This window comes from Anolis sagrei, chromosome 2 (genome assembly GCF_037176765.1).
Source record: "Anolis sagrei isolate rAnoSag1 chromosome 2, rAnoSag1.mat, whole genome shotgun sequence".
NCBI classification, from domain to species: domain Eukaryota; kingdom Metazoa; phylum Chordata; class Lepidosauria; order Squamata; family Dactyloidae; genus Anolis; species Anolis sagrei.
The window spans coordinates 230786267-230810632 of record NC_090022.1 but is presented as its reverse complement, the minus strand read 5'-3'; the positions used below and the strand labels follow the sequence as shown (position 1 = coordinate 230810632).

At 39.4% G+C, this 24366-nt stretch overlaps 1 protein-coding gene across 3 annotated transcripts in view; it reads left to right on the top strand.

Moving 5' to 3' along the window:
• Nucleotides 1-24366, top strand: part of PTCH1 (patched 1) — a 120773-nt gene that overhangs the window by 87843 nt on the left and 8564 nt on the right. For 2 of the 3 annotated variants that reach the window (XM_060762069.2, XM_060762068.2), the window contains exons 14-21: nucleotides 103-505; nucleotides 2256-2565; nucleotides 5678-5826; nucleotides 11613-11787; nucleotides 13848-14128; nucleotides 16108-16245; nucleotides 19012-19154; nucleotides 23408-23507. In XM_060762069.2, coding sequence (XP_060618052.2) covers nucleotides 103-505; nucleotides 2256-2565; nucleotides 5678-5826; nucleotides 11613-11787; nucleotides 13848-14128; nucleotides 16108-16245; nucleotides 19012-19154; nucleotides 23408-23507 — 1699 coding nt within the window. Of the gene's footprint in view, nucleotides 1-102; nucleotides 506-2255; nucleotides 2566-5677; nucleotides 5827-11612; nucleotides 11788-13847; nucleotides 14129-16107; nucleotides 16246-19011; nucleotides 19155-23212; nucleotides 23230-23407; nucleotides 23508-24366 lie in introns of those variants that run through there. The other variant, XM_067464457.1, reaches the window with a different exon arrangement.

Here is a 24366-nt window from a genome sequence, read left to right as displayed (position 1 = left end):
TTGATACTTTATGTATCAAATAATTACCATAATAAATAATCTGCCATGGTTGTTTTGGTTACAATGACACAAATAGCATCTCCATTTTTTCCCATCTTTCAGCCCTTGTGTCAGCAGAGTAATTCAGATTGAACCGCAAGCCTATGCAGAAGCTGGTGACAACACACGCTACAGCCCTCCACCTCCGTATAGCAGCCACAGTTTTGCACATGAAACTCAGATCACAATGCAGTCCACAGTCCAGTTGCGCACTGAATATGACCCTCACACCCAGGTGTATTATACCACAGCGGAACCTCGCTCAGAAATATCAGTGCAACCCATCACTGTGACACAAGATAACCTCAGCTGCCAAAGCCCAGAAAGCACAAGTTCAACTCGGGATCTCCTTTCACAGTTCTCAGAATCTACACTACATTGTCTTGAGCCACCTTGTACTAAATGGACACTCTCCTCCTTTGCTGAAAAACAGTATGCACCATTCTTGTTGAAACCAAAAGCAAAGGTAATGTTTGTTTGTGTCTTGCCTTTCTTTATGGATTAAATGACAATAGCAACTGTTATAATAACCCATCGAGCTGTAGGTGTACATTATCACCCCTAACCCCCCTCCCTTCATTACATAGCTATTTATGTGAACCTGCTTTTTTCCCGTTCTTGCCCCTAATCCTTGCTCTCCCTCAATGTCCATCTTCAACAGTGGGGTATGTGAGGCTGCATGGCTGTCCATTTAGGCCCTAGTACGTCAACTGTCCTCATTATATTGGCTGTTTCTTCATGCTCAACTGTGACCAGGCTGATTTATAATGATTGCCCAAATGTGTTCCCTTACTATGATTGGTATCCTGTTGGTTAATCCCAAACTAGACTAGACCTATTCAAACAATTGTTGCATATCAGCCAGTATGTAGAAAAATATAATGTCTTTAGACTCTACTCAGGTCGAAGTAGAATTTGGGTTCAAAAGAGCTCCTTGCTGTAGGTATTCTATCAGAAAACCTCTAGCAACCTCTAGAAAACCTCTGTAGATATTCTATCAGAAAACCTCTTGTGAGTGTGTCTTCAGTTTTCTTAGGCAAGGAATTTTCAGATATTGTTTTGCCTATTCCATCCTCTGCCTACTGCACCTGGTATTCCTTGGAGTCTCCCATCCAAATGCTATGACATTTAGGCCATATATTTCATAGATGAAGATAAATAGTAGAATGCTTTCATAGAAATATTCTTTCAATTTAGTTTATTTATTGAAATCTTAGTAAGCTTCTTTAAGGATTGTTATCCGGATGAGAGTGCAAAAAACATTGCACAGATGATTGTGTAAATGCTACTTGCCCCCTGGTGCATCCAGTCCTTCCTCAAGCACACACGCACTCTTCATTTTTGCCTGGTGAATGTCAAGGTGTTCAATTGTGCAATGAGTAAGCTCAAGGCTTTGACACCTGTTGCACAATTCCTGCAACCATTGTAAGGTTGAGGATGATTATGCTAGTGTATACATATATTGCGCCAAAAGTGTACAGAATCTTAATCATTGTTTCCTGAAAGGCCAGAACTTTTGAAAAGCCAGATTTAATACAATTCCTCCTCTTACTAATATACATTCTAAACGTATGTTACACAGACTTGAAAATGAAAAACGAAGTCCCTTACCAGGGTGTGTGCATATCAGTTGCATGGTGTTAATTTGTCCCCACCTTAGTCCTAGTTTAAGTTGTTTTGCAAACAAAAATGGCCCCCATGGAATGAGGCTGGTGGGATAGGAACCAGCACAACAAATTGGGCTGGAGCATCGCCAAAGATGGATTTGTTGTCTTGGTGCTCAACTCAGACTATTGAAAAACCAACCACATTGACTTGGCATGTGATGCAATGATTACATTAGCCCTGCTGAGAGTAATTTACAAAAGATGGAAAGTCATGTGGTTTGTGCAATAGCCTTAGGATTATGTTCTAGAATAAACAGTAAAATTGAAATGTTAAAATTGCTTTTAATTTTTAATGTACTTTTAAAGTAACATGTGTGCTTTTAACTGTGGCCAAGTCAAGATTTAGTTATTGATCACTTAAGTATTGAAATACTCAAATTTAAAAGGCTCAGTGCTTTTACTTTACACTACAAGGAGAATGTAGCCTTGGATCCTGTGCTTGGGAGAAAGATAGAATATCATTAATGGTAATTTTTGTAATATAGTTCTTCTTCAAAATGCTAAAATTACCTCACTTATAGAAGATAACTTTTCTTTTTCTTTATGCAGATCGTGGTTATTTTTCTCTTCCTAGCCTTATTTGGCCTCAGCCTATATGGAACCACCCGTGTCAGAGATGGACTGGATCTTACGGACATTGTGCCACGGGAAACACGGGAATATGATTTCATTGCAGCCCAATTCAAGTATTTTTCATTCTACCACATGTACATCGTGACGCAAAAAGCAGATTATCCCAACATTCAGCACTTACTTTATGAACTTCACAAAAGTTTCAGCAGTGTTACATACGTTTTGTTGGAAGAAAACAAGCAGCTTCCAAAAATGTGGTTGCACTACTTTAGAGACTGGCTGCAAGGTACAGACAAAACTCTAAGCAATTTTTATACATTTTCCTGTATTGTACTTTTCTCTTTGAGCTGTTTTCATCGTAACCATACTACTCTATTTTCCTTCTGCAGAATTCCCTATGTTTTATTTATTTTGATACCTTACCCTAGGATTACTCTCTTGGAAATGTTACTGTTTATTTAGCTAGATTTATAGCCTATCCTATTCCAAAAGTTCAAGGCATGTTATACTAGATATGCATATGCTAACAACATGTAGTCTTTTCTCCAACCATTTAGTGTGCTGAATGGTTTAAGAAAAGGGAAAATCTTGACAAAAAGGAATGCCCCCCCCCCCCCCCAGGAACCAATGTTTTAACATGGATGCTTATAAGGTAGGCATGGGCATACTTTGGCCCTCTGGGTGTTTTTGACTTCAATTCTCACAATTCCTAACAGCCTACCAGCTGTTAGAAATTGTGGGAGTTGAAGTCCAATGCTTATAAGGCAGGAATGGGCATACTTCGGCCCTCCGGATATTTTGGACTTCAACTCCCACAATCCCTAACAGCTGGTAGGCTGTTAGGAATTGTGGGAGTTGAAATCAAAAACACCCGGAAGGCTGAAATTTGCCCATACCTGTTATAAAGGCTTGTTGGTGGAATTAGAATAAATAGATGTCAATCTTTGTTGTGGTATAACTTTTCTTGCTCAAGAAAACCTTATAAAAATTATGGGGCTGCCATAAGTTAAAAAGGCAACTTGAATACATATATGTATGCTTCTTGATTAGGTCATGGAGGACTGTATGTGACAGGTTTGGCAGGCTTGTTCATCTACCACTTTTGTCCTGAACCCTGTTAGGCTTTCTGAGCCAGTTTTATTGCATCTCTACATGGGAGGCAACTTTAGAGGAACATTTTTTTAAATGAGAACGAGCATGCAGAGCCTAAGGCTGTGTCATTTAGGCCATGTTTTTCTCTTCCAACTGCTCTTATCTCTTTATAGCTGTAGCTAACCTATCAGATCTGTAATGATGGTTTTGATTACAGCCTCTCAGTGCAGCTGCGAGGTGGCTGTGAGGTGGGTCGGTGGATTCCACCCCCTCTCGTTCCCCCCATTTCGCTTTCCTCTCTTTTTCCTTAGACATGTGGTTCGTTCATCTGTTCTCACACAGCCTCCTTGTGCTGGGCTGTGGCTTCCTGTTTTAAATCTGATCCAAATTTGTGCTGTGAGGTATTTTTGCCCAGCCTCTCCACCTCCTTGAAAAAGGATGGCAAAGAGGAAAATAACAGTTGAGAGTGAATAGGTGTTGGCTGTGATCTTTACACGTGCTGGCAGCAGATCCCACAACTTGTATTAGCTGCACAAGTTGAACAGATGGAACAAATTGACAAAATCGTGTTCACTCATGCTGTGCTCAAGAAGGAGCTGAGTTGCTGTTTGAAGTTTGAAAGTTGGAGTGTGGGTTTCCTTTTCCTCCGGCTTTGTGGTGGAATTTCTGGTCATGTTGCCATATAACCTATGGCTTCGGCACCTAGCGGTAGCTGAAACAACAGAGTGCTGGGTGTCTCTTTCCCATTGTGTAATTCATTTGAGGGCCACAAGGAAGGAAAGTTTTCTTTTGGATAGTGGTCTCCATTTCTCCCAAATTTTGCTATTACAATCAAAAGGCACGATCCTCCAGGATCATTTCTCCTGCAATTCTATGTCTTAATTCAATTTTAGTCCCCAGCTAGAGCAAACTGAATAAATCAGTGGGCATTTGGTAAGTCAACAATTATTTAAATTCCTTTGGTTCACTGTGTATGTTCTAGTTGGGAACTAACAATGGATTTAGTCTTATTAATTTCAGGGATACCTGTGAAGGAAACATTGGTACAAGTTATAACTTTGGTATAAATCAAATTGTTCACATAAAATGAACCTGGGGCTGAGCAGAGTATCTGCTGTTTGCTGCTGTTGGGCCTGGAGAACTTTTTAAAAGATCTTGGAATTACTACTGCTAAAATGTTCACTTGATTTGGGATTTGGTGTGGAAGTGTTTCACAGTGAGCTGAGATGTTGCAGAATTACTCCTAATCAAACCCACTCTGTTCCTTTGGCTTAAATTTGTTTAACTTGTTGCAGTTGTAGCCCTGTGTTTATAATTATTTGCACTATCCCCCAGAACTATGTTCTAAGTCAAAATACATTCCTGACTGCTGGGGAACAGGGGGAGTACATTCTTTTCTTGGAATTGTTGTGGGGTTTTTTGTTGTTGTTGTTTTTTTTTTTTTTTTTTTTTGCAAATACTTGGATCTAAGCTCTTCCAGTGAACGCTTTGTGGTTCTTGGAGCACTATCCCTTCCCACATGTGTCCTCCATGCCTTATTAGATTAGTGCAACCAGGTTTTAGTCTTGTATCTGTTTACACGACAATTGTTGGAATGCACAGAGCACACAGACATTTTTTGTGTTAGAAGGTTTCTTATTTAAAAATCCAGTTTAGATGCACAAATTATTTATATATTGAGAAGGAAGGTGTTTCCCCGTGTATAAGCATTGTGCACGAACATACAACCACATAGGTCTTTCAAGTTGCAATATACACATATGGTTTCTGCTCTTCACATATACACCAGAATACAAGCCATGTGTTCAGCCACACACACAGTAGTGCTATGATGTCAGAATGTTTTCATGTGTGGTGGAGTTTAGCTAAGTGGGTGTGGGAGGACGAGCCCAGTTTTGAGGCAGCAGGAGATCTGTCTGGAACTCCAGTCTGGCAGTCTTCCATAAACTGGCTGGAAGATGGGAAAGGCAGTCTACATTGAGGCTGTGAGTCTGGGAGACGCATGTGTCTCAGGCCTGTGGCACTCACCCAAACATCTGCTTGGGAGGCAGGTGACAGTACTCCAGCCAGACTCTGCTTGTTCCAGGGCTATAGGGAGGAGGGAGGAATGGTCAGAACAAGAGTCAAGAGCTCTGGGAAAGTGGTGGTGATGTTCCACATTGCCTGTCAGCACCTACTTGGGGACTGAAAACTGCAAAGTCCTGCAAGCCTCTTCAATAATAGTTTGAAAGAGGCACATTTAAATGGTTTGGAAGCCTGTAAATGACATGTTGTTTTTTTTATCCTGCACCCTCACTTTTCAACAGGACTTCAGGAGGCTTTTGACAATGACTGGAAATCTGGGAAGATAACACTCAACAGTTACAAAAATGGATCTGAGGATGCTGTCCTGGCTTATAAACTCCTGGTTCAAACCATGTCAGGCATCCGAGAGAAACCCATTAATATTAGCCAGGTATTTTAAAAATGCGACTGTGCTTCTTTTTTAAGTGAAATGTTGCAAATGAAGAATGCGTGTTACATACTGTTTTTAAAAACTGAGTGATGAACTGTAAATTAATGTGGATGGTTGATAGGACAGCTCTGAGATATATCATGCATGATAGAGTCCAAACATTACCTTGTTACTCCGGGGATTCTGTGGATAGTGAAGCAAAAGGAGTGGCAGAGTGAGCAGTAGTTGTAGAAAGCAGTAACTGTAGAAACCTTCAATACCTAAGGAAGAGCTTAGTTGAAGACATACTTCATGATAGTGATGACAGTGAAGAATGCTACTTTTCTTCTACCATCACATGTGCACTGTTTTCCAGAAAGAGGATTCCTCAGGCTTATTATTACCTCCTGGCCACAAAGAGGTAGAAAAATAGCATTTACGTTTGCTTGCTGTGATAGATTTTTAGACATTTGCATCTTTCTCTCTGTTCATTTGTAAATGCTGTGTTAAAAGTATGAATCTATGCCTATGGCCACACTGTTTGGTAGCCACAATTGGTAAGATGGGTTTCACCTGAGTTCTGCTGGAATCTTTGGAACTGTCTGATTGATACTTGTAAACTTGACCTCTGTCTTTCCTGGCTGGTTGTATCCAGCTGGAAAAAGTTGATTTTGTTAGTTATGAGATGATGAGTATCTTTCTTTATGTGAGGAATGGGCTACTTCCTTCCCTCTTGGGGGAGGCAATTGTGAAACTTTTATTGAGGAAACTGTTTTAATGAAGATCTGCATAGTTAAAGCAATGGTATTCCCCATAGTAACCTATGGATGTGAGGGCTGGACCATAAGGAAAGCTGAGCGAAGGAAGACAGAAGCTTTTGAACTGTAATGTTGGAGGAAAATTCTGAGAGTGCCTTGGACCACAAGATGATCAAACCAAAACATACTCCAGAAAATAATGCTTACTGGAGGGAAGAATATTAAAGGCAAAAATGAAGTACTTTGGCCACATAATGAGAAGGCAGGAAAGCTTGGAAATGAGAAGATGGGAAAAATGGAAGGAGAGGGGCCGACTAATGGCTAGATGGTGGGATGTTATCCTTGAAGTGACTGGCTTGACCTTGAAGAAGCTGAGGGACTGGCTTGATCTTGAAGGAGCTGGGGGTAGCAACCGTAGATAGGGAGCTCTAGCGTGGGCTGGTCCATGAGATCATGAAGTGTTGGAAGTGACTGAACAAATAAATAACAACATGTTTTCTATCCTCTACTTGAATATTTGCTGGCTGTTCCTGGTAAATAGGCAACAGCAAAGTTCAAGGAACTGCTTGTTGATTAGGTTACCTTCATCTTTATCAGGCCTGACTAGGGGAAAAAAACTTTGATAGTTGCCCTAATAGATGAAGCAAACAGCAGTCATATGATCTGATGAGTTCTTCTGGACTTATGGCTGTTTTCACTGCAATGTTACCTTCCAAGTTGCATAATGAGGGCAAGAGCTGTAGACTGTAGGGCATGCTAAGAAGCTCCCCTGTGGCTCTGTCTAAGCAGTATTGTAAGGTTCAGTTTTATCTCGGGTGTCTTTAGCTGCAGATGTTAGTTGAAGTGTCGTCAGTTGATGATGATTCTGACTTTTCTTTTCTGTGGAGCCAAGTAAAGTTCTAAGGAAGTTCTGATTGAATGTTTGGAAGCAGTGATGAACTGGGTGTGATTGAATACATTAAAACCTCAGTACAGATGAGACAAACCCCAATACAACTGAAACAAATGTGTTAATGTTGGGAGGCCCCATGGATCTTGTACTTCCATTGTTGTAAATGAAGTCACAACTTCCCCTGGAACCTGAGATGCATAAACAAGCCTAAGTGTGGAAGAGAAATGTTTCTGGATTTCTAGGTAGCAGCCATGGCCAAAGGCTCTTCTATTAGCCTTATATGACTGTTACAACAATAGCATTTCTTAGAGAAAGAAATCCTAGGTTAGAGCACTGAAGCATCCTTTGATAACAAGTCAGAAACACCACTGCAAAATGTAGCCACTTAATGTGGTACAGAAAAGGCCACCTAGAGTATAATGTTTGATGAGTGGAAAAATCAGTGGCAGTCCTCAAAGTCATAGGCCTAAATTGCCTAAATCTGGCTGATGGTGAAGATCAGTTTTCACCCATGCTATCCGCTGGTGGTTCATGCTGCTGAAGCATCCCAACCAGCAGTTGCTTCTGCTTGCAACTTACAATTTCTAGTAAAGCCACTTTTTTTCCGGGGGGGGGGGGGGGGGTAAAGGTAATTGTGCAGAGCACTGAAGGTGTGAATAAATGTGAACTGCCTCTCTAGGAACATTTTATTTGCCATTCAGAGGGCACCCCCCCCCCCCATTAAATTTGGGGAGGATCTCAAAAAATAAAAAGAATCACATTGGGACAACATGCAGTGAATAGATCACATCTATTCGAAGATATATCTTTCTCTTACAAGTTTTCTCACTCATTAAGATCCTATGGGGGGGGGATTATTTTTCCCTCTCTTCCTCTTAAAGTCATTTGTGGTACCTGTTTTTGTAATAGATGTCACTACGGTTCCTGTTGTTCTGTGCTTGGCAGTTTTGAGTACTGAGATGAATCTTATTCTTAATCGAGGCAGTCCCCAAGTTACAAACATCTGACTTACAAACAACTCATAGTTACAAACAGGGTCGAGACAAGAGGAAGTAAGAGAGATCTACCTCTCAGAAGGGGCATTCACTTCTGGAAGAGTTATTGTGGGGAATAAGTGTCTCCACTGAGGCTTTTTCACCAATCCCTGTTTCTACAACAAGCCATTTTTTTTTCAAAATCCAATTGTCACAGGGACAGAAAGTGATGTGAAATCTTCTGAACAAGGACAACTAAAGAAACACCACAGGGATGTTAACCCTTCCCTTTGCCATCCAAAGCTTTGGTGTATGTGTGTATATGTGTCTAGTGCCACACTTAAATAATGTACCTGTTCTGACTTACAAACAAATTCAGTTTGAAAACAAACCCACAGAACCTTATTTGTAACTTGAGGACTGACTGTATATCTGCTTGGGCAAAATTTGATGTTGGTTGTATTTACAGCATATTCAGTGAAATAAATATTACAAGGTCCATTGGACTTACTATTTATTGGCAGGAATAACTTGGATATAGCCTATTGGCTTTAGCTATTGTTGCAGTAACTTTTGTAGATTGCCCTTGGGGTTTGTTTGGAATATGTGGTCAGTGGTTGGGTGAAAGTAGAATTGAGCAGATCGGATTGTGAGGATGACTTGCAGATGGGTAGATTCTGGCATATAAATTAGAAAATACACTACTGATCCACTTCTTAGTTATTGCATAAGATCCTTCCAGATTAAGAAATATGCTAGCCATTGTTATCCAGACTATTCCACTCCCTTATCTTTTTGGGGACACTTGCATTGAGAGAATATTGTAGAAAACTTCATGCAAGGTTCTGACAAGGTTAAATCAGATATTGTGCTAACTGTGTAATGAGCAAGGAAGCATTACTTTTTTATTTGACAGTAGGTGCCTAGGGGTAAGCTGTGAGTGAGGTTCTACCATGCACCGATAGAGGTGATTTAAGCCTCTCTGCCCAAGTAGTTTTCCCTGTGTGCTAATAAAAAGCTTTTGGCTTCAGTGGAGGTTGGTCTCCTCTCTACATATAGCAGTTCAGTTACATGAATGGAACTATTTCTGTTTTGTAGCAACCTGGACACATCAGATCTGGTGGGTTTTTTTTGATGGTTTTGTTTTTGCTATACTGTACTTTGCTTTCTTACACTTTGAATTTAGACCCCCTCATCTTTCAGTATGTAAACCAACTGGCTGACTATGGTATTTTGGAAGTTCTAGTGCAGGATATCTGGAGGATATCAGGTTAGTAAAGGTTAAGTGTGCTTAGAGTACTCCATATTTAACAAACTGGTTGTTAAGTAGTAGCCCTATTGAAATTCAAAATATGCTAATATTTTTGGTCCCAAGATCAGCCTACCACTAGAATATAGTCCCTGACCATTTTTGATCAGATTGAGAGAAAAACATCCCCCCTTATTGGTTTTGATTTTAAAAGGGTCATTAAAGGAGTCAGTGAAGGAAAGGTTATTGAGAACCTTTGTGACATATGATTGGAGTGTCAAAACAGGACTGGGTTTGAGTTTGCTGTTGCTTGTAGAAACCTAATGGGTGAACTTAGATAAGTGCCACTCTCTAAGACCAGGGCAAACCTCTCCCGGATAAATCTTGCCAAAGACCCTTCCTATAGTGTTGTTTATTCTGTGAGGTGTCCATAAATCAGTGTCAGCTTGAAGGCTTATAAGAACAACAAAGAATGATGTGTAATCCTTACCTTGTCTTTGAATGCTAGATCACTGTTTCAATTCAAGTAGGAAAAGATCAATACAATTATCTTATTAGTAGTGGTTTTCTGGGTGCCACTATGCACAAATAGTTGCTGTTAGATTAAGGGGTGAGAATATGTTCCCGCCCCCCAATATATTGTTGGATAGAACTCCTATCATCTCTCAATGCTACAATTGCTGGTTAGGGCTAATGACAACTTCAATCCAACAACATCTCCACTTTGCATTCGAATCCAGAACACTTTGATCACAATAATATCGGTTCTTGTGAAAAGAAAATTATCTGTTTGTATAATATGCAGCATGTTGTCAAATCCAAGGGCATTATGAAAGCATCTGGTAGGGGGGAAAGGTAGACAAAAGAGATTTAGTCAGTTTTTTTCCCCCAGCCATCATTGTGCATATTATGAAAAAACATGACTGGCCTATGACTCTTGATACGTATTCCTCTGATTAGGAGGGCGGGGGGAATCAAGCTGCTGTACCCACAGGCCCATGATCTGTGCTCTGCAGTTCTAAAGACAATTGGAAGACTTGCCGTTGTTGCATATCCTGTGGACTAATTGATACCAGATCTCTAGATTCCAGCTTTAGAAAAGAAAGACTGCTGTCACTGTTGTTTTTCAAACTTTAAACAAGAGTTTGAAATGAAAAATAAACAAAAGAGACCAGAAATCTTTCTTGTTTGCTATTTCTTCTGGATGCCTTCTATGTGTGGCCCCCATTTCCTTGGCAAGATGCCCTTTGTTCCAGAATCTTAGAATATATCTGATTCATACTCCCCAAATTCATTTGTCCACGTGACCTCAGCAAGAGTGCACTCATCTGGTTTTTGGTGCTGGGCATTTTCTGAATACATAGGTCATAGGAGGCAAGTGTTAGCAAAATTTATACAGATGTTGTTTTATTTTTATAGCTCTCCTCCATTTACTGGGTGGCATTTCCTTCAGTGTTAACAACAGAGGTTAACTGCACACAGACGTCCATCGGACTCTTGCCAGATTCCTTTCTTTTCCTTTTCTTTTTTCCCCTCCCTCTCCCTCAAAACCACCTTTGAATATGTTTCTCCAACTTTGCCATTTTCCCCTCTGGGCTGCAGACATTTTTTGAAAAAAGAATTTGGGTTTAATTGGCTCCATCTTCATCTGGAACCTTGTGCTGATTGAATGTTTTTTAACAAATAGTATGTAAAGCACTTTACTCTGTACAAAGTGGGTTGAAAACAGTTTGGTCTATAAAAATGTTGGGTTCTTTCCTCCAGATTGTCAGCACTTGGTTGGCTATATCAGCCTTGTTAAATATAAAGTTTCCCACAAAACAGTTATTTTGTTTTGTGTAGTGTGGTGCACATTCTCTGATTTCTGTGTCTAAATATTTGAGCAGGAGCCTTAGATGTCCATCCATACTGAAATGCTTCTTTCCATTGTGCAGTTGGCTAAGCAGCGCCTGGTGGATGCAAATGGAATCATTAACCCAAAGGCTTTCTACATCTACCTGACTGCCTGGGTTAGCAATGACCCCGTGGCTTACGCTGCCTCTCAAGCCAATATCCGTCCCCACCGTCCAGAATGGGTCCATGACAAAGCCGACTATATGCCAGTTACCAGTAAGGAACATTTCACTTTAATGTCTTATGGTTTATATAAGTACCTCAGCCTGTCTCTCAAGGTGCAGCAGCTCTCCAGTCAGTTGACATTGTACAGAACTCAGACCGTAAACAGAACAATATATTGTGTTCCTTTGTAAAAACTCAGGAGGACAGATGTGGTGGTGTAATGTAGTAGAAGAATGCCATTCCTCTGCAGTTGTTCGTCATTTTGAAAAATGAAGTTTTTAATAGTTTATCTTAGAAGTCTAAAGCTTGCATTACACGTTTCATTTTAATGTGGCACGCTATTTATATGTAAGGGAAGCCCTCAGTTCATGTGGTATGCTGCCTCTGCAAATGCAGGCATCGGAAATTATATCATGTTTATCCTAAATCTGTCAGCCTAGCCAGCAAAACGTTTCTGGCAAATTAGGTCATTCTCTTAACACCTGCATTTTGCCTAAACTGTTTAGATGAGAAAGAGATCTGTATACAAGAGTATCCTCTTTCCTTACAATCCTTACTTAAAGTCACCCATTTGCATTCTGAAGCGCATTATTAATTTGATTTTATTTGCTTTTACACCAAATTTATTGGGTGAATGGCTAGTGGTTATTGGGTGGCGAGAGTAGAGGTAGAAAATGGTAGCATTATTAGAAATACAACGGGGTAACAAGCAAATTGTGCCTTCCTATATCCGAATCCTAAAGTTAATGGGCAGTCAGCCAAGTTTTGTCTTAAATGAAAATTTATAGTGGAGATTATAATAGGGCAAACCATGTTAAGTAAGTCAGCTGAATGATCCTGTAGGCTGTGGAACACACACGAGTAACAAGAGGAGGAACTCAGAGCCACTTGTAGAAAATGCATAGGGGGAGTGGAGGATGGACTAAGTATTCCTTTCAAAGAAAAGAAGCATGGAAAGTTTGAGTATGCCATGTCACTGAAGGACAAAAAAAATAGTTTCCTGAAATTGCCATTGGAAGTATTTAAGCTTTCTTTGTTTTCAGTAACTCATTTTCAGTAACTTTGGAAAACGTAACAAATGTAATGACATTTTGCCATTTAAATTGTTAAACTAATTACATAAATTGGACCCATTTCACTGGATTAATTTTTATTCTAGGGATTCTAGCACTTTCAGCTGATCAGTTGTTTAAAATTTAACACCCTTGCATCAGAGTGATGTGCACTGGGTGACTCCGTGAGAGTGATTAAAATTAATCTAAACATTTGAATTAAAAAATACCATCAAAATCTCAAGTACTTTCACACTCAGTGGTGTCACTAGGGCTAGTGTCACCCAGTTCAGCAATTCATGTTAGTTCAGTAATTCATGGTTCACCCCCATAGATCTCCTCCTGCACCAGACCATACCACAATATTGTACCTAAAATTGACAAAAATGAAGAAAAGGGGAAAACTATTGAAAAACCAGCCACAATAAAAACAACACTCCATCCACAACAAACTATGATTTTATGAATGCTTATATTTCCCATGAAGTATTTCAGAGGTTTTCCTCACAGTGTCTTGATAATACTAATATAATAATAGCTTATTTTTATACTCCCCCTCCATCTTCCCAAAGAGACTTGGGGCGGCTTACATGGGGCCAGGCCCAATCTCACAGAGTTAAAACATAGCATGTAAAAATATAAGAACAGTGTGAAACAACATAAAACAGCATGATAACAATAATAAACAGGTATGATAAGCTACAACCAAAGATATACTTCAAGTCTCATTGTGGGAGGGTGGCTGGTGTGCAAACAAGTTAGTCAATAAGGTTCATAGATCATATAGCAGCGTAAGGGTAAGAGCAGTTGTAACAGGATATATAACATCATGCTACAATAGTGAGAGGGCTTACAGTCTGACATTACACTTCATCAAAATGCCAAGGACTGTTTATGCTGCATTTTGTTGATAAACCTAAATTGCATTTTTGAGGCAAATTAATTTACATTGAGGTTCTCAAAAGATAAAATGCTGACTGTTATGTCTATTTTACTGTGTCTTCAATGCCTGTTTCCCAATATGTAGTTACTGAATTATAATTATTATTTTCTCCCCAGTCCCAGAGGCAGAGCCTATTGAATATGCTCAGTTTCCTTTCTACCTCAACGGACTGCGTGATACTTCTGACTTCGTGGAAGCTATTGAGAAAGTAAGAGCAATATGCAACAACTACACCAGCCTCGGAGTTCCCAGTTATCCAAATGGATATCCATTCCTCTTTTGGGAACAATACATTGGCCTTCGTCATTGGCTCCTCTTATCCATCAGCGTGGTACTGGCCTGCACGTTTCTGGTGTGTGCCCTCTTCCTTCTGAACCCCTGGACGGCTGGGATCATTGTAAGTCTCCGTTGAAGTCAAATTCCTTTCAGCATAGCTCTTGCTACAGTCGGAAGGGTTTTGTTTATGTCTGGGCTACTGATGGAGTATGCATATTGCATCATTCATGATATATTTATTCAACTTGAGGGGGTAGGGTTCATGGTAAAGGTATAAGCCGTAATAGCCTCAGTCCTTTTGGAGTACTCTCGAAGCTGAAATGTAAAAATAAAAGCATCTAAACTTTTGCACTCATTTTGAGACATAGAAAAATAATAAAGAGAAGTTTTTAAACGTCTTCTGTAAAAACTTTAGAATTGTACACAGCTGAGTAATATCTATGACATGATTTTAAACTCTTCGCAAATATTTGTTTATTGTGTTCTGGAAACTCTGCTTCCATATTTTTCTTCTACAGATTGAAAAAACTGATTTTCTTTTTTAAAAAATAAACCAACTAAACAAGCAAACAAATCCCTGTAACTTCCTTCCCAGCATGATCATTGCTGATGTTTATTGGGGAGTCTGGGAGCTGTAGTGTCCCTTCCACCCAACTTGTAACTTTGTTAAGCTGGATTTTTTAGTTTGGAAACGAGGCTCTTGCCCTTCATTTATATGGTTTATGAATCATAGGCCAGTATTTTACAACTTTTTAAAATAACCTAATCTCAAAAGTGTTGGTGAAGGCTTTCATGGCCAGAATAACTGACTTGCTGTGAGTTTTCCAGACTGTGTAGCCATGTTCCAGAAGGATTTTGGAACATGGCCATACAGTCCAGAAAACTCACTGCAACCCATATCTCAAAATTTTTCAAATGACCTTTGTGAAGAATCACCCAAGTCAAGGTCCACCTTGACACATCTCTGGTATATGTTGTCCAGACCCTACTGTGCTATATAAAATACCAAAGCCCCCCAGCACTTGACTTTGTGTTATGATATACCCTTCTCATGAGATTATCCTTCTGAAAAGTTGTCATCAGACCACAGGTTTACTAGCGCTGGGTTGGATGTGGGAGGAAAGTTCAGTGCAGGGCCATGGTGTGTAGGAGAAATGAAATGGTAAACATAATTTGTATCGACTAGACTTTTATACGCTCTGGACATCTTTCAGTATGTAAGCATTCTTTCCACATGGAATGTTGCTGTTATTACTTCCAAACGTTATGAACTTCTCCATAGCTTATAAAAGGGTAGAGGCAAAAAGAAATTACCAGTTTGGGGACCTATAGACTTGTACAGCAGGTATGTTAAAAGGTAAATGTTTAGTCTAGAATAGCTTTCAAAAGACATGTGCTGTGTATATGATCATTCATGAGTCATTAGCTTATAAAATAATTTATTGTCGTTGCTACAAGGGGTAGACTTTGTTTACAGAAAGTAAATTTATCTTTTTAACAGGAGCCTTCAAGACTCTCCCACCCTCCTTTTTTATTTTGTTTTGGTACATATTTTGTTATTCCCCTCTCACATCAGTCTTTTTTAAAATGCCAAGTAGACAAAAGAATTTAAAAAATTCAAAACTTCCCCTTAACTTTTACTATTTGGTTTGTTCAAGCAGATCCCTCCAAGTTCTTCAAAGCTAAGAGGCCCTTTGTAACTTGATACCTTTCATCTGATTGCAGTATTCTCTGTTTCCTATGTATTAATTACTGGGGAGTCATCTTCACTTAACTCTATAATTTGGTCAAAAGACCGGGGAAGAGGGGAGCCTAAGCCTTGCATCTTTACTTGGATTAATCACCCTACTCAGACTAGAGGTGGAATGTTAGATAGAAGAAGACAATGGACAACATGATTTCATTTGCATTGCCAAATTCAACGAAAAATGAAAATGTATTACTTGGTTACTATTCGGCTTCAAAGGAAATGGTTAAACTGCAATTTCCAAAGGCATGAACATTTAATTCATTAAAGCAGGATTTGCGTTTTTAAAAAATACACATCAGTTTGCTCCCACCTCCATTATATTTGCTGACCATTTTTTGAATTCTTTTAAGGTTGTGGTGCTCGCTCTGATGACAGTGGAACTATTTGGCATGATGGGTCTTATTGGAATTAAACTGAGTGCTGTGCCTGTTGTCATCTTGATCGCTTCTGTTGGAATTGGAGTGGAGTTTACGGTTCACATTGCCTTGGTAAGTGCAGTCAAGAGTGTGCATTTTCAATATAGATTTTTTTAAAAATCACTTGTGTCAACTTGGTTTGAGTTTCTCCAAATTGTATAGTGTCAGAATATGATCAGCCCTATGTCTGAATTCGCTTTTATGCCCAAAATCATTTTGCACATGGATGGCTAGCACCTCCGTGAATTTCTGATTTTTAGAAATGAAGATGTCTTCAGCGGGTTGGGTAAGAAACTCATTCACAGTACTTGATAGAATATATGTGCAATACGAAGTGCAATATAATCTGACATGATGCCACAAGAATGTGAATGTATATTATTGTTGTTTTAAACTGCTTATTTTATGATGTTTTATAATTATCGATGTATATGGATTGCTGTTTCCATGACTTTAATATGTTGTAAGCCGCTTTGGCTCCTGTGCAAGATAAAAGCATATAAATAAATTATATTATTATTATTATTATTATTATTATTATTATTAGGTGATTTCCACTTATCCATATTAGTTGCACTGGTTTGGTGTATGCTGAGAATAAAAATACACACACACACACACGGGTGTACCATATTAATTTGAAGCATCTACATTTTTTCAAATTAGTCCATAAAATCTACTTACTGATATATAGTTCATCTGCCCATATGTATTGGTTATGTATGGCCAAAAATGACATAGGCACCGCACTGCCCCAGTTCTCTAAGAGACTAGTTGGATTCTTACCTCAGTCACAAAAACACAAGTCAATTCTGAGCAAGCCACATTTTTAGACCCAGCCTTACAATATTAGGGATATCCTTACTGATCCGCCTTGCATTATGATTGTAAGGATTACAACTAAATACAGTACAACCTCTTATCCATGGATTCAATATCCATCTTTCTCTTACCCACCCTCCCAAAAATCTTCCCCTTTGAAGTTGAGGGCCTCTTTAGGTTCTCCAGTACTATCCAATGGTATGCTACCAGTCCAAGTAAATTCAAAATATAGAGGCCATTACTGTCAGCAATGTTAAGTATCCATGGGGATAGGGAAGACTGTTTAAGCTAATGTTGCTTTAAAGAGAGCTGGGTTCACTTTAAGCATTTCGTTCCAAGTACTGACAGTAGTAAGTCTTGGAAGTCCAATTTTCCCAAGCTATTTCAAGTTTCTATTTCTGCTCATTTTTAAAACAGTTTAAGTAAGCCAAGATAGTGCTGAAATGACTTCAGCTACTTTCTTATTGTAAATTCTATTACCAAGTTGTCACTAATGAGAGTCTTGGTTTCGTTACAGCAGCATGAGTATCAAAGTAACAGTATCAAGGCTTCAGTGCAGGCTATATTTTAAAACTTCTAAATCTGAGTTTTCTCCCTTTGTTCCCATCACTTCATCCATGCTTTCATTTTTTACTGTCTATTAAACACAGTGTTGCTCATTGTTAGCATGGCTGTCATGATGCTAACTGTGCAAGCTTTTTTTACGTCAGGAGTGATTTGAGAAACTGTAAGTTGCTTCTGGTGTGAGAGAATTAGCCTTCTACGAGGATGTTGCCCAGGGGAAGGCTTCTCTCATGTCCTCACATGAGAAGCTGGAGCTGGCAAATGGGAGCTCACACTATTTCCTGGATTCGAACAGCTGACCTTTTGGTCAGCAGTCCTGCCGGCACAAGGGTTTAACCTATTGCATCACCGGGGACTCCAGCTGTACAAACCAAGACCAAAGTTTTGCTTAGACAACATCTTGATTTCAGCCAAAGCATATGTTAATTTTTTGATGAGATTTGGAATTCTGCAACTAAAATTATCTCTATACAGTTACATAAATGAATCTATACAAGTGACTAAAAAGAAGAGACTCAGAGTACTAACAAAAATATATCATACTTAGATCTGCTACTCAAGTTAGCAGATTTTGTGTATAACCTCCGGAATTTAAGAGGAATTATGGATACTTAATATCTAGCCAGTGCTAGTCTTCTAATACATTGTATTTTCCATATGTTACACATGCCATTCATTTTATTATACAGTTACAGTTTGCCTCAGTGACACCTATATAATGTCTGTGACTATTTGCATACTAAAGCATTGTATACAACTTACAATGTTTTGCAGGCCTGTAGTGAGGGGGGGGGGGGGTGTTAGGGGTTTAACCCCCCCCCCCCCCTGAATTATTTCAGGTTAAAAGAACCCCCTAGTTTACTCATGAATTTTAACTGGTTAACCAAATCCCTGTGCTAAGTCTATGAGATGCAAAAAATTAAGAGTCCCTCCAGCACTATCTCAAGCAAATATTGACAATTTATTCACACTGTCATTACTTGCAGCAATAGCCGATGTAGTAAAGCAACCAAGTTGTGTGTGTGTGTGTTGAATGCTCTCATTAAGGAGGCCAGACTTGGTGGAGGTGGTTGACAGGGGCGGAGCTGCAGGCTATTGAAGGCTGCTCTGCCCCCTGCTGTGCTCTTTGCTTCAGCTTCTGAGCTAAGAGGCAGGTTTCACCCCCCCCCCCCAATTTTCAACCCTTCCCGAATTTTTTTTCTGGCTACAGCCCTGATGTTTTGCCATTTCATTTTCCCTTCAAGAGATCAAAATCTATAGATTTTCAGTTAGAGCCTTCATGTCATGTCCTGGAGTTTATTAATTGGGGGAAATGGAAATAATATATATCTATAGGAATAAATTGTCAATTAAGTGATTTCCATTGTGCTGCTTTTCCTCTTCATTATGAAACAAAGTATTTCCATGAGTTGTACGCACTAATCTGATGGCATGAACCTCATTCTTTTTTAGGCATTTCTGACTGCAATGGGAGACAAGAATCACAGGGCTGTCCTTGCATTAGAACACATGTTTGCACCTGTGTTGGATGGAGCTGTGTCTACACTGCTTGGCGTCTTAATGCTTGCAGGATCTGAGTTTGACTTTATTGTCAGGTAAATCATATGTCCATTTTGCCTCACTCAGTCTGCTTGATTGAAAACACAAACTCCTGGAATCTCATTTATCTGATTGGTCAAAGGCTCTTGCAATTGAATAATGTGATATGCGATTAAGAAACTGTTTCAGTTGGATTACACTTGGGCATGTAGCTATGTTGGGGCACCCCAGTGAATCTGGCTTGTCAAAATAGCAATTAAATGAGATTTCTTACATGCGAGTGCTGTTGCACATTTCCTTCTACTTGCTGACATAATGCCATGCATAATGTGCCGTGCTTTCATATCTCATGATTCTACTTTCATTCTGCTTATTATTTGCTGTCTGCATTTAATGTGCTCTTTTCATTTCAAACCCTGGATTTTCTTCCTGAAAATTTCAATTCCAAGTCAGAAAGCCTTCTAGTTTGCTCAGTAAATTTACTCCCAAAGAGCCAGCATTGTCCAGTGGCTAGCTGGGCGTGACCTTTAACCCAACCACTCTTTGAAACTATTTACATGCAAGAATGTTTTGAGTGGAGAAGCCTAGAAATGTATAAACATCCTGAAACCGAACCCCCTAGCTTTTCCCTTTCTTCTTGATTGAAGTTTATGGCAAAATTTGACTGACCAAAATAAAATGTCCAGTGTAAAATAAGAGAAGGCAGGCACTTTTACAACATCACAGAGGGTAACATAAAATCCATAAAGTGGAGCCCGAAGGTATTTCTGTTTGGAGCTGAAGGGAGCCTCTTTTCTTGTGGATTTAATTAAGAATATGGTTTTGGCAGATAGAAGTCTAAAAGAAGTCCACCCCCCCCCCACCCCCATTGCTGTGGATGGGAGGAGGGGATTTAAGAGGTGATGAAATAGATTCTCTTTTGCTCCTGACAGTCTTTGCAAAGATGCTGGGCAGAAAGGCAACACTATTCCTTTGTGGCATTGCATAACCAAAATACAAAACTTAGATATGTGAGTAGGTATGGAATAAAATGGAATAAAAGAAAAAAGGGCTCTATGAGCTGACATTTAGACTGATAAATGAAAAAAATATCCATCAACACAAAAAGTAAAGCTCTTAAAACACTCATACAGAGGATAATAGCAAAGCATATAATATAGCAGTCTCTCAAAACTTTATGAACTAATGCTCTCCATCTACATTCAGTCCAACATAGAAACCGATTGTAATTTGTCCCCTCCTTCCCACATGACCAGAAACTTCCAGTAGATCTGAAATTGGACCTAGGTCTCTGTGTGTATAAGGAAAATAAATGAGAAAAGGCTTGGTTTCTGTGAGTTTTCTGGGCTGCATGGCCATGTTCCAGAAGCATTCTCTCCTGACATTTCGCCCACATCTATGACAGGCATCCTCAAGGCTGTGAGGTCTGTTGGAAACTAGGCGAGTGGGGTTTGTATATCTGTAGAATGTCCAGAGTGGGAGAAAAAACTCTTGTGTAAATGTTGCAATTGGACAGCTTAATTAGCATTGAATGGCCTTGCAGCTGCAAAGTCTGGCTGGTTATTGCCTGGGGGAACCTTTGTTGGGAGATATTAGCTGGCCCTGATTGTTTTAGTATTCCTGTTGTTTAGTGTTGTTTGAGTATTCCCCTTTATTTGCTGTCCTGATCCTAGAGGTTTTTTTAATACTGGTAACCAGATTTTGTTCATTTTCATGGTTTCCTCTTTTCTGTTAAAATTGTCCACATGATTGGGGATTTCAGTGGCTTTTCTGCCATTGAAAAATTTTGTTTGCATAATTTTTTTGTTAGCTTTAACTAAACATGTAAGGAAGCGGATCATGCTAACTATTTGCTAACCCTATCTGTCATAAGCAGAGAATGCTTTGTTTGCATGGAGGCTCTCCATTCAAGTCAGCAAAATCAAGGTGTAGAACTGAGTGCAGAGCTTTCATACATATATCACTTCCTGTGAGGAAGGCAATGTCAGAAGAAACAGGGCTAACCCATTAGTCCCTCATATATTTAGTTAAGATAATACCTGAAACAAGGCTATAGGGTAGAAGGCTTTAACACTGTACACTTAATACTTTAGGTGTTGTGGGGTGGAGAGATGGTGAGACAGATCAGATGTGAGCAATGGAAAGGTGTTGGGTAGAGAGCTGTGCGTCTCACATGGCTCGTCTTTCACCATTTCCTGAGCTAGCTTCACTCAGATGAAGGGCCAGATACTGTTCTTTCAGTTATGTTGAATTGAATTTCATTTGCCATCCTCTCACCACCTTCTTAAACTTTTCCACTCAGGACCTTTTCGGGCCAGGGAAATTTTTATGTGACCCCAGGTATATAGGCATATAAAACAGGTATAAAAATCAAGCATTTACTGATAACAAATTAGTATTTGCAAGGCATAATAAACAGGGTGATTTTTCTTTTTATGTAATACAGCCGAAGCATCTTTGGCAGAGTCCACTGTAAACAGAGGAAAACAGATTTGGGTAAATGTCTAAAACGGCCACTAGGTGAGGTTCAGAAAATGTTTATTGTTGCCAAAATTTTCTGGATCCCACCATTGAGCTAAGGGGACCCCATTTGGGGTTGGAAAATACCATTTCAGAATTGATTATTGTGCTCACCTTCTACACAAACTGGATACTTCGTGGTCCTAGTGTTTTAGTTTCCATTGTTTTCATTTATTACAGCTACCATTCTCCATAGTTAACAGCTATAAAATAAAAACCAGTATTGTAGCACTTCAAAGCTTCATTTTTGCTTAGCAGTTTCATTGTCTAACAGAATCTGGGTTTTGTTTTGTTTTTCTGGTTTTTAAAAAGTAAAGATCTATGGCTAATGAGCAAAGCTTGGGCTTTGTTTCAAGGTTGTGGAAGGCCCCAAACTTCCGGAGAGGGATTGGTTTTAGCCCAACATAATGTCTGAATCGAAGTTTTGTATACTCAGAGTGATCAGATCTATAATCAGCCTGTTTATTCTAAGATAGACTGATGAGATGCAAATGTCTCCAGCGCCTCTTGTTGATGGTGTTTCCCCAGTATAAAGCTCTGTTCGTTTACATTAGGGTAGGAGATTAGTTTGTTGACTTTTCCCCTGCTTTTCTTCTAATGCAGACCAGAAATTCCCAGATGTAATCCTACTGCAGTGGGATGATAGTTTAGCTTTCCATGTTGATAGATCTGATCACATGAGTGTTTCCTGTTTAAACATGTAGTCAGCAGAGGCATTGGCAGAGGGATTGCCCCCATCTTCCCCTTTCACCTTCAGACTGTTCCTAAGATCCAAGTCTCCAAATCCATTAGCTGTAAAATGCATCTTGGAACGAAGCCTCCATTCTCCATGCCTCCCCGCCCCACCCATACTATCTAGTAAGGCTTTCCTCTCACTGGCAGGTTTACCATCCTATTCATGAAGGATACCAGACCTTAGCCCTCAATGGTGGGAAAGGACAACCACTTGTGCACTCTCCTCTTCTTCCATAGTGCTTTGGCCTTTATGTTTGAATTGGCTGACACAAAACAAGAGCATTCAGAGATGCTAAATTGTTCAACAAAAGATTAGCCTGCAATGCAGCTCTGCCATTGTAGAGTGCGCTTACTCAGTACAATGCTTAGGCTTACGACAGAATGCCCTGCGTTTTCTTTGCAAAAAGCTGGTTCCTGTGTCTAAAAAGGTTGCAATTTGAGCTATTTGCTAAAACTGGAACTCACAGAATTCAAGGCGGAAAGTTGTGATTAATGAATGGCAAGGGAAAGCCTTACCTGATACACTAGAGATTTAATTAGAGATTCTGCTGTTAGATGTGGAAGCATTTCACAGTGGATTAGCTGCTGGGAGAAGTGGACTTCTTTTTCCTTCTGGGCTAAATTGTTTAAATTCTACACCCTTCACTTCATTTGTTTGCTTCTGCTGGGTTTTCACTAATGGGGGCCCCTTCCATTGTGTTTGTGCTTTCAATCTGCTCAGTCATTCAATTCACATTCCATATTTTTGTGTTTGTGTAACACATTCATAAATAACATTACATGCTGCAAGATTCTGGTAAATTAACATGCTTTTTTTCCTCTTTTTTTTTTAACTAACACTTTGGCTTGTGGAATGTAGCCTCTCTAATCCAAAAGGTAAAAAGAAAGAATCTGCACATGAAAACAAATTGCATGCTAAACAAAAACAGTTTTAATGCTATGTTTGTTTACCATTTTATGAGTGTGATAAAATAAGTTAAATTTTTGTTTTTTATAATTTTCATATTTATTACACAGTCTGCTTTTTAACTGTTAATATATTAAAATATTTCAGATATTTCTTTGCTGTTTTGGCAATTTTAACCATCTTGGGTGCTTTGAACGGACTGGTGCTACTTCCCATTCTACTTTCCCTGTTTGGACCATATCCTGAGGTCAGTACTGTGTTCCTTGAAAATTACAATTGTTTTTTTCCCTTAGTTGCTTTTATTATTTTAGGTACTTTAAACTCAGGCAACATTTTGGGACAGACATGAAAAGAAATATGATTTTCAGTCAATTCTAGAAAGCAAATTCTCTTGAACTTCCTATAGCTGTCATTAGGCAACAAAAATATATCTTGTCAAAGGCTTTCATGTCCGGAATCACTGGATTGCTGTGAGTTTTCTGGAATGTATGGCCATGTTCCAGAAGCATTCCAATGCTTCTGGAACATAGCCATTCAGCCAGAAAACCCACATTACCCTTTACTCTTAATACCTAAATGTTCTTATTTTTAATCACAATGGACCAGTAATAAACAATTCATGCCATCACTTGTAAGTTATAGGCAGCAAACTTAAAAGATGCCTCAGGTTTAAGATCCCCATATCAGCAGGGGAAACGTTCCCAGCCAGAATGTGGCTACCTGAAACTGCAGATATGACTGAATGCCATCAAATGCCTGATTTCAAGTCCCAGCATACAATACAATACAGTTGTGTTGCAGAACTTGGAGGTTCATAGAGCACCTAGGGAAGAATCCTCTCTGGGAATTTCCAAAGAAAGCATGCCATAGTATCTACCAAATTTGTAGAGAAACAAATTTTCCCCATGCATTGGTAAGCTAAACAATTGAAATGGGTTCATTGGTGGTTCTCAACCTTTGGTCCTCCAGGTCCTTCAGCTTCCACAATTCCTAGCAGCTGGGAGTTCTGGGAGTTGAAGTCCAAAACACCTGGAGGACCAAAGGTTTGGAACCACTGGGTTGCATGGTTACAGGGTCTTACTATTCACCTATCAGAACAGTGGTTC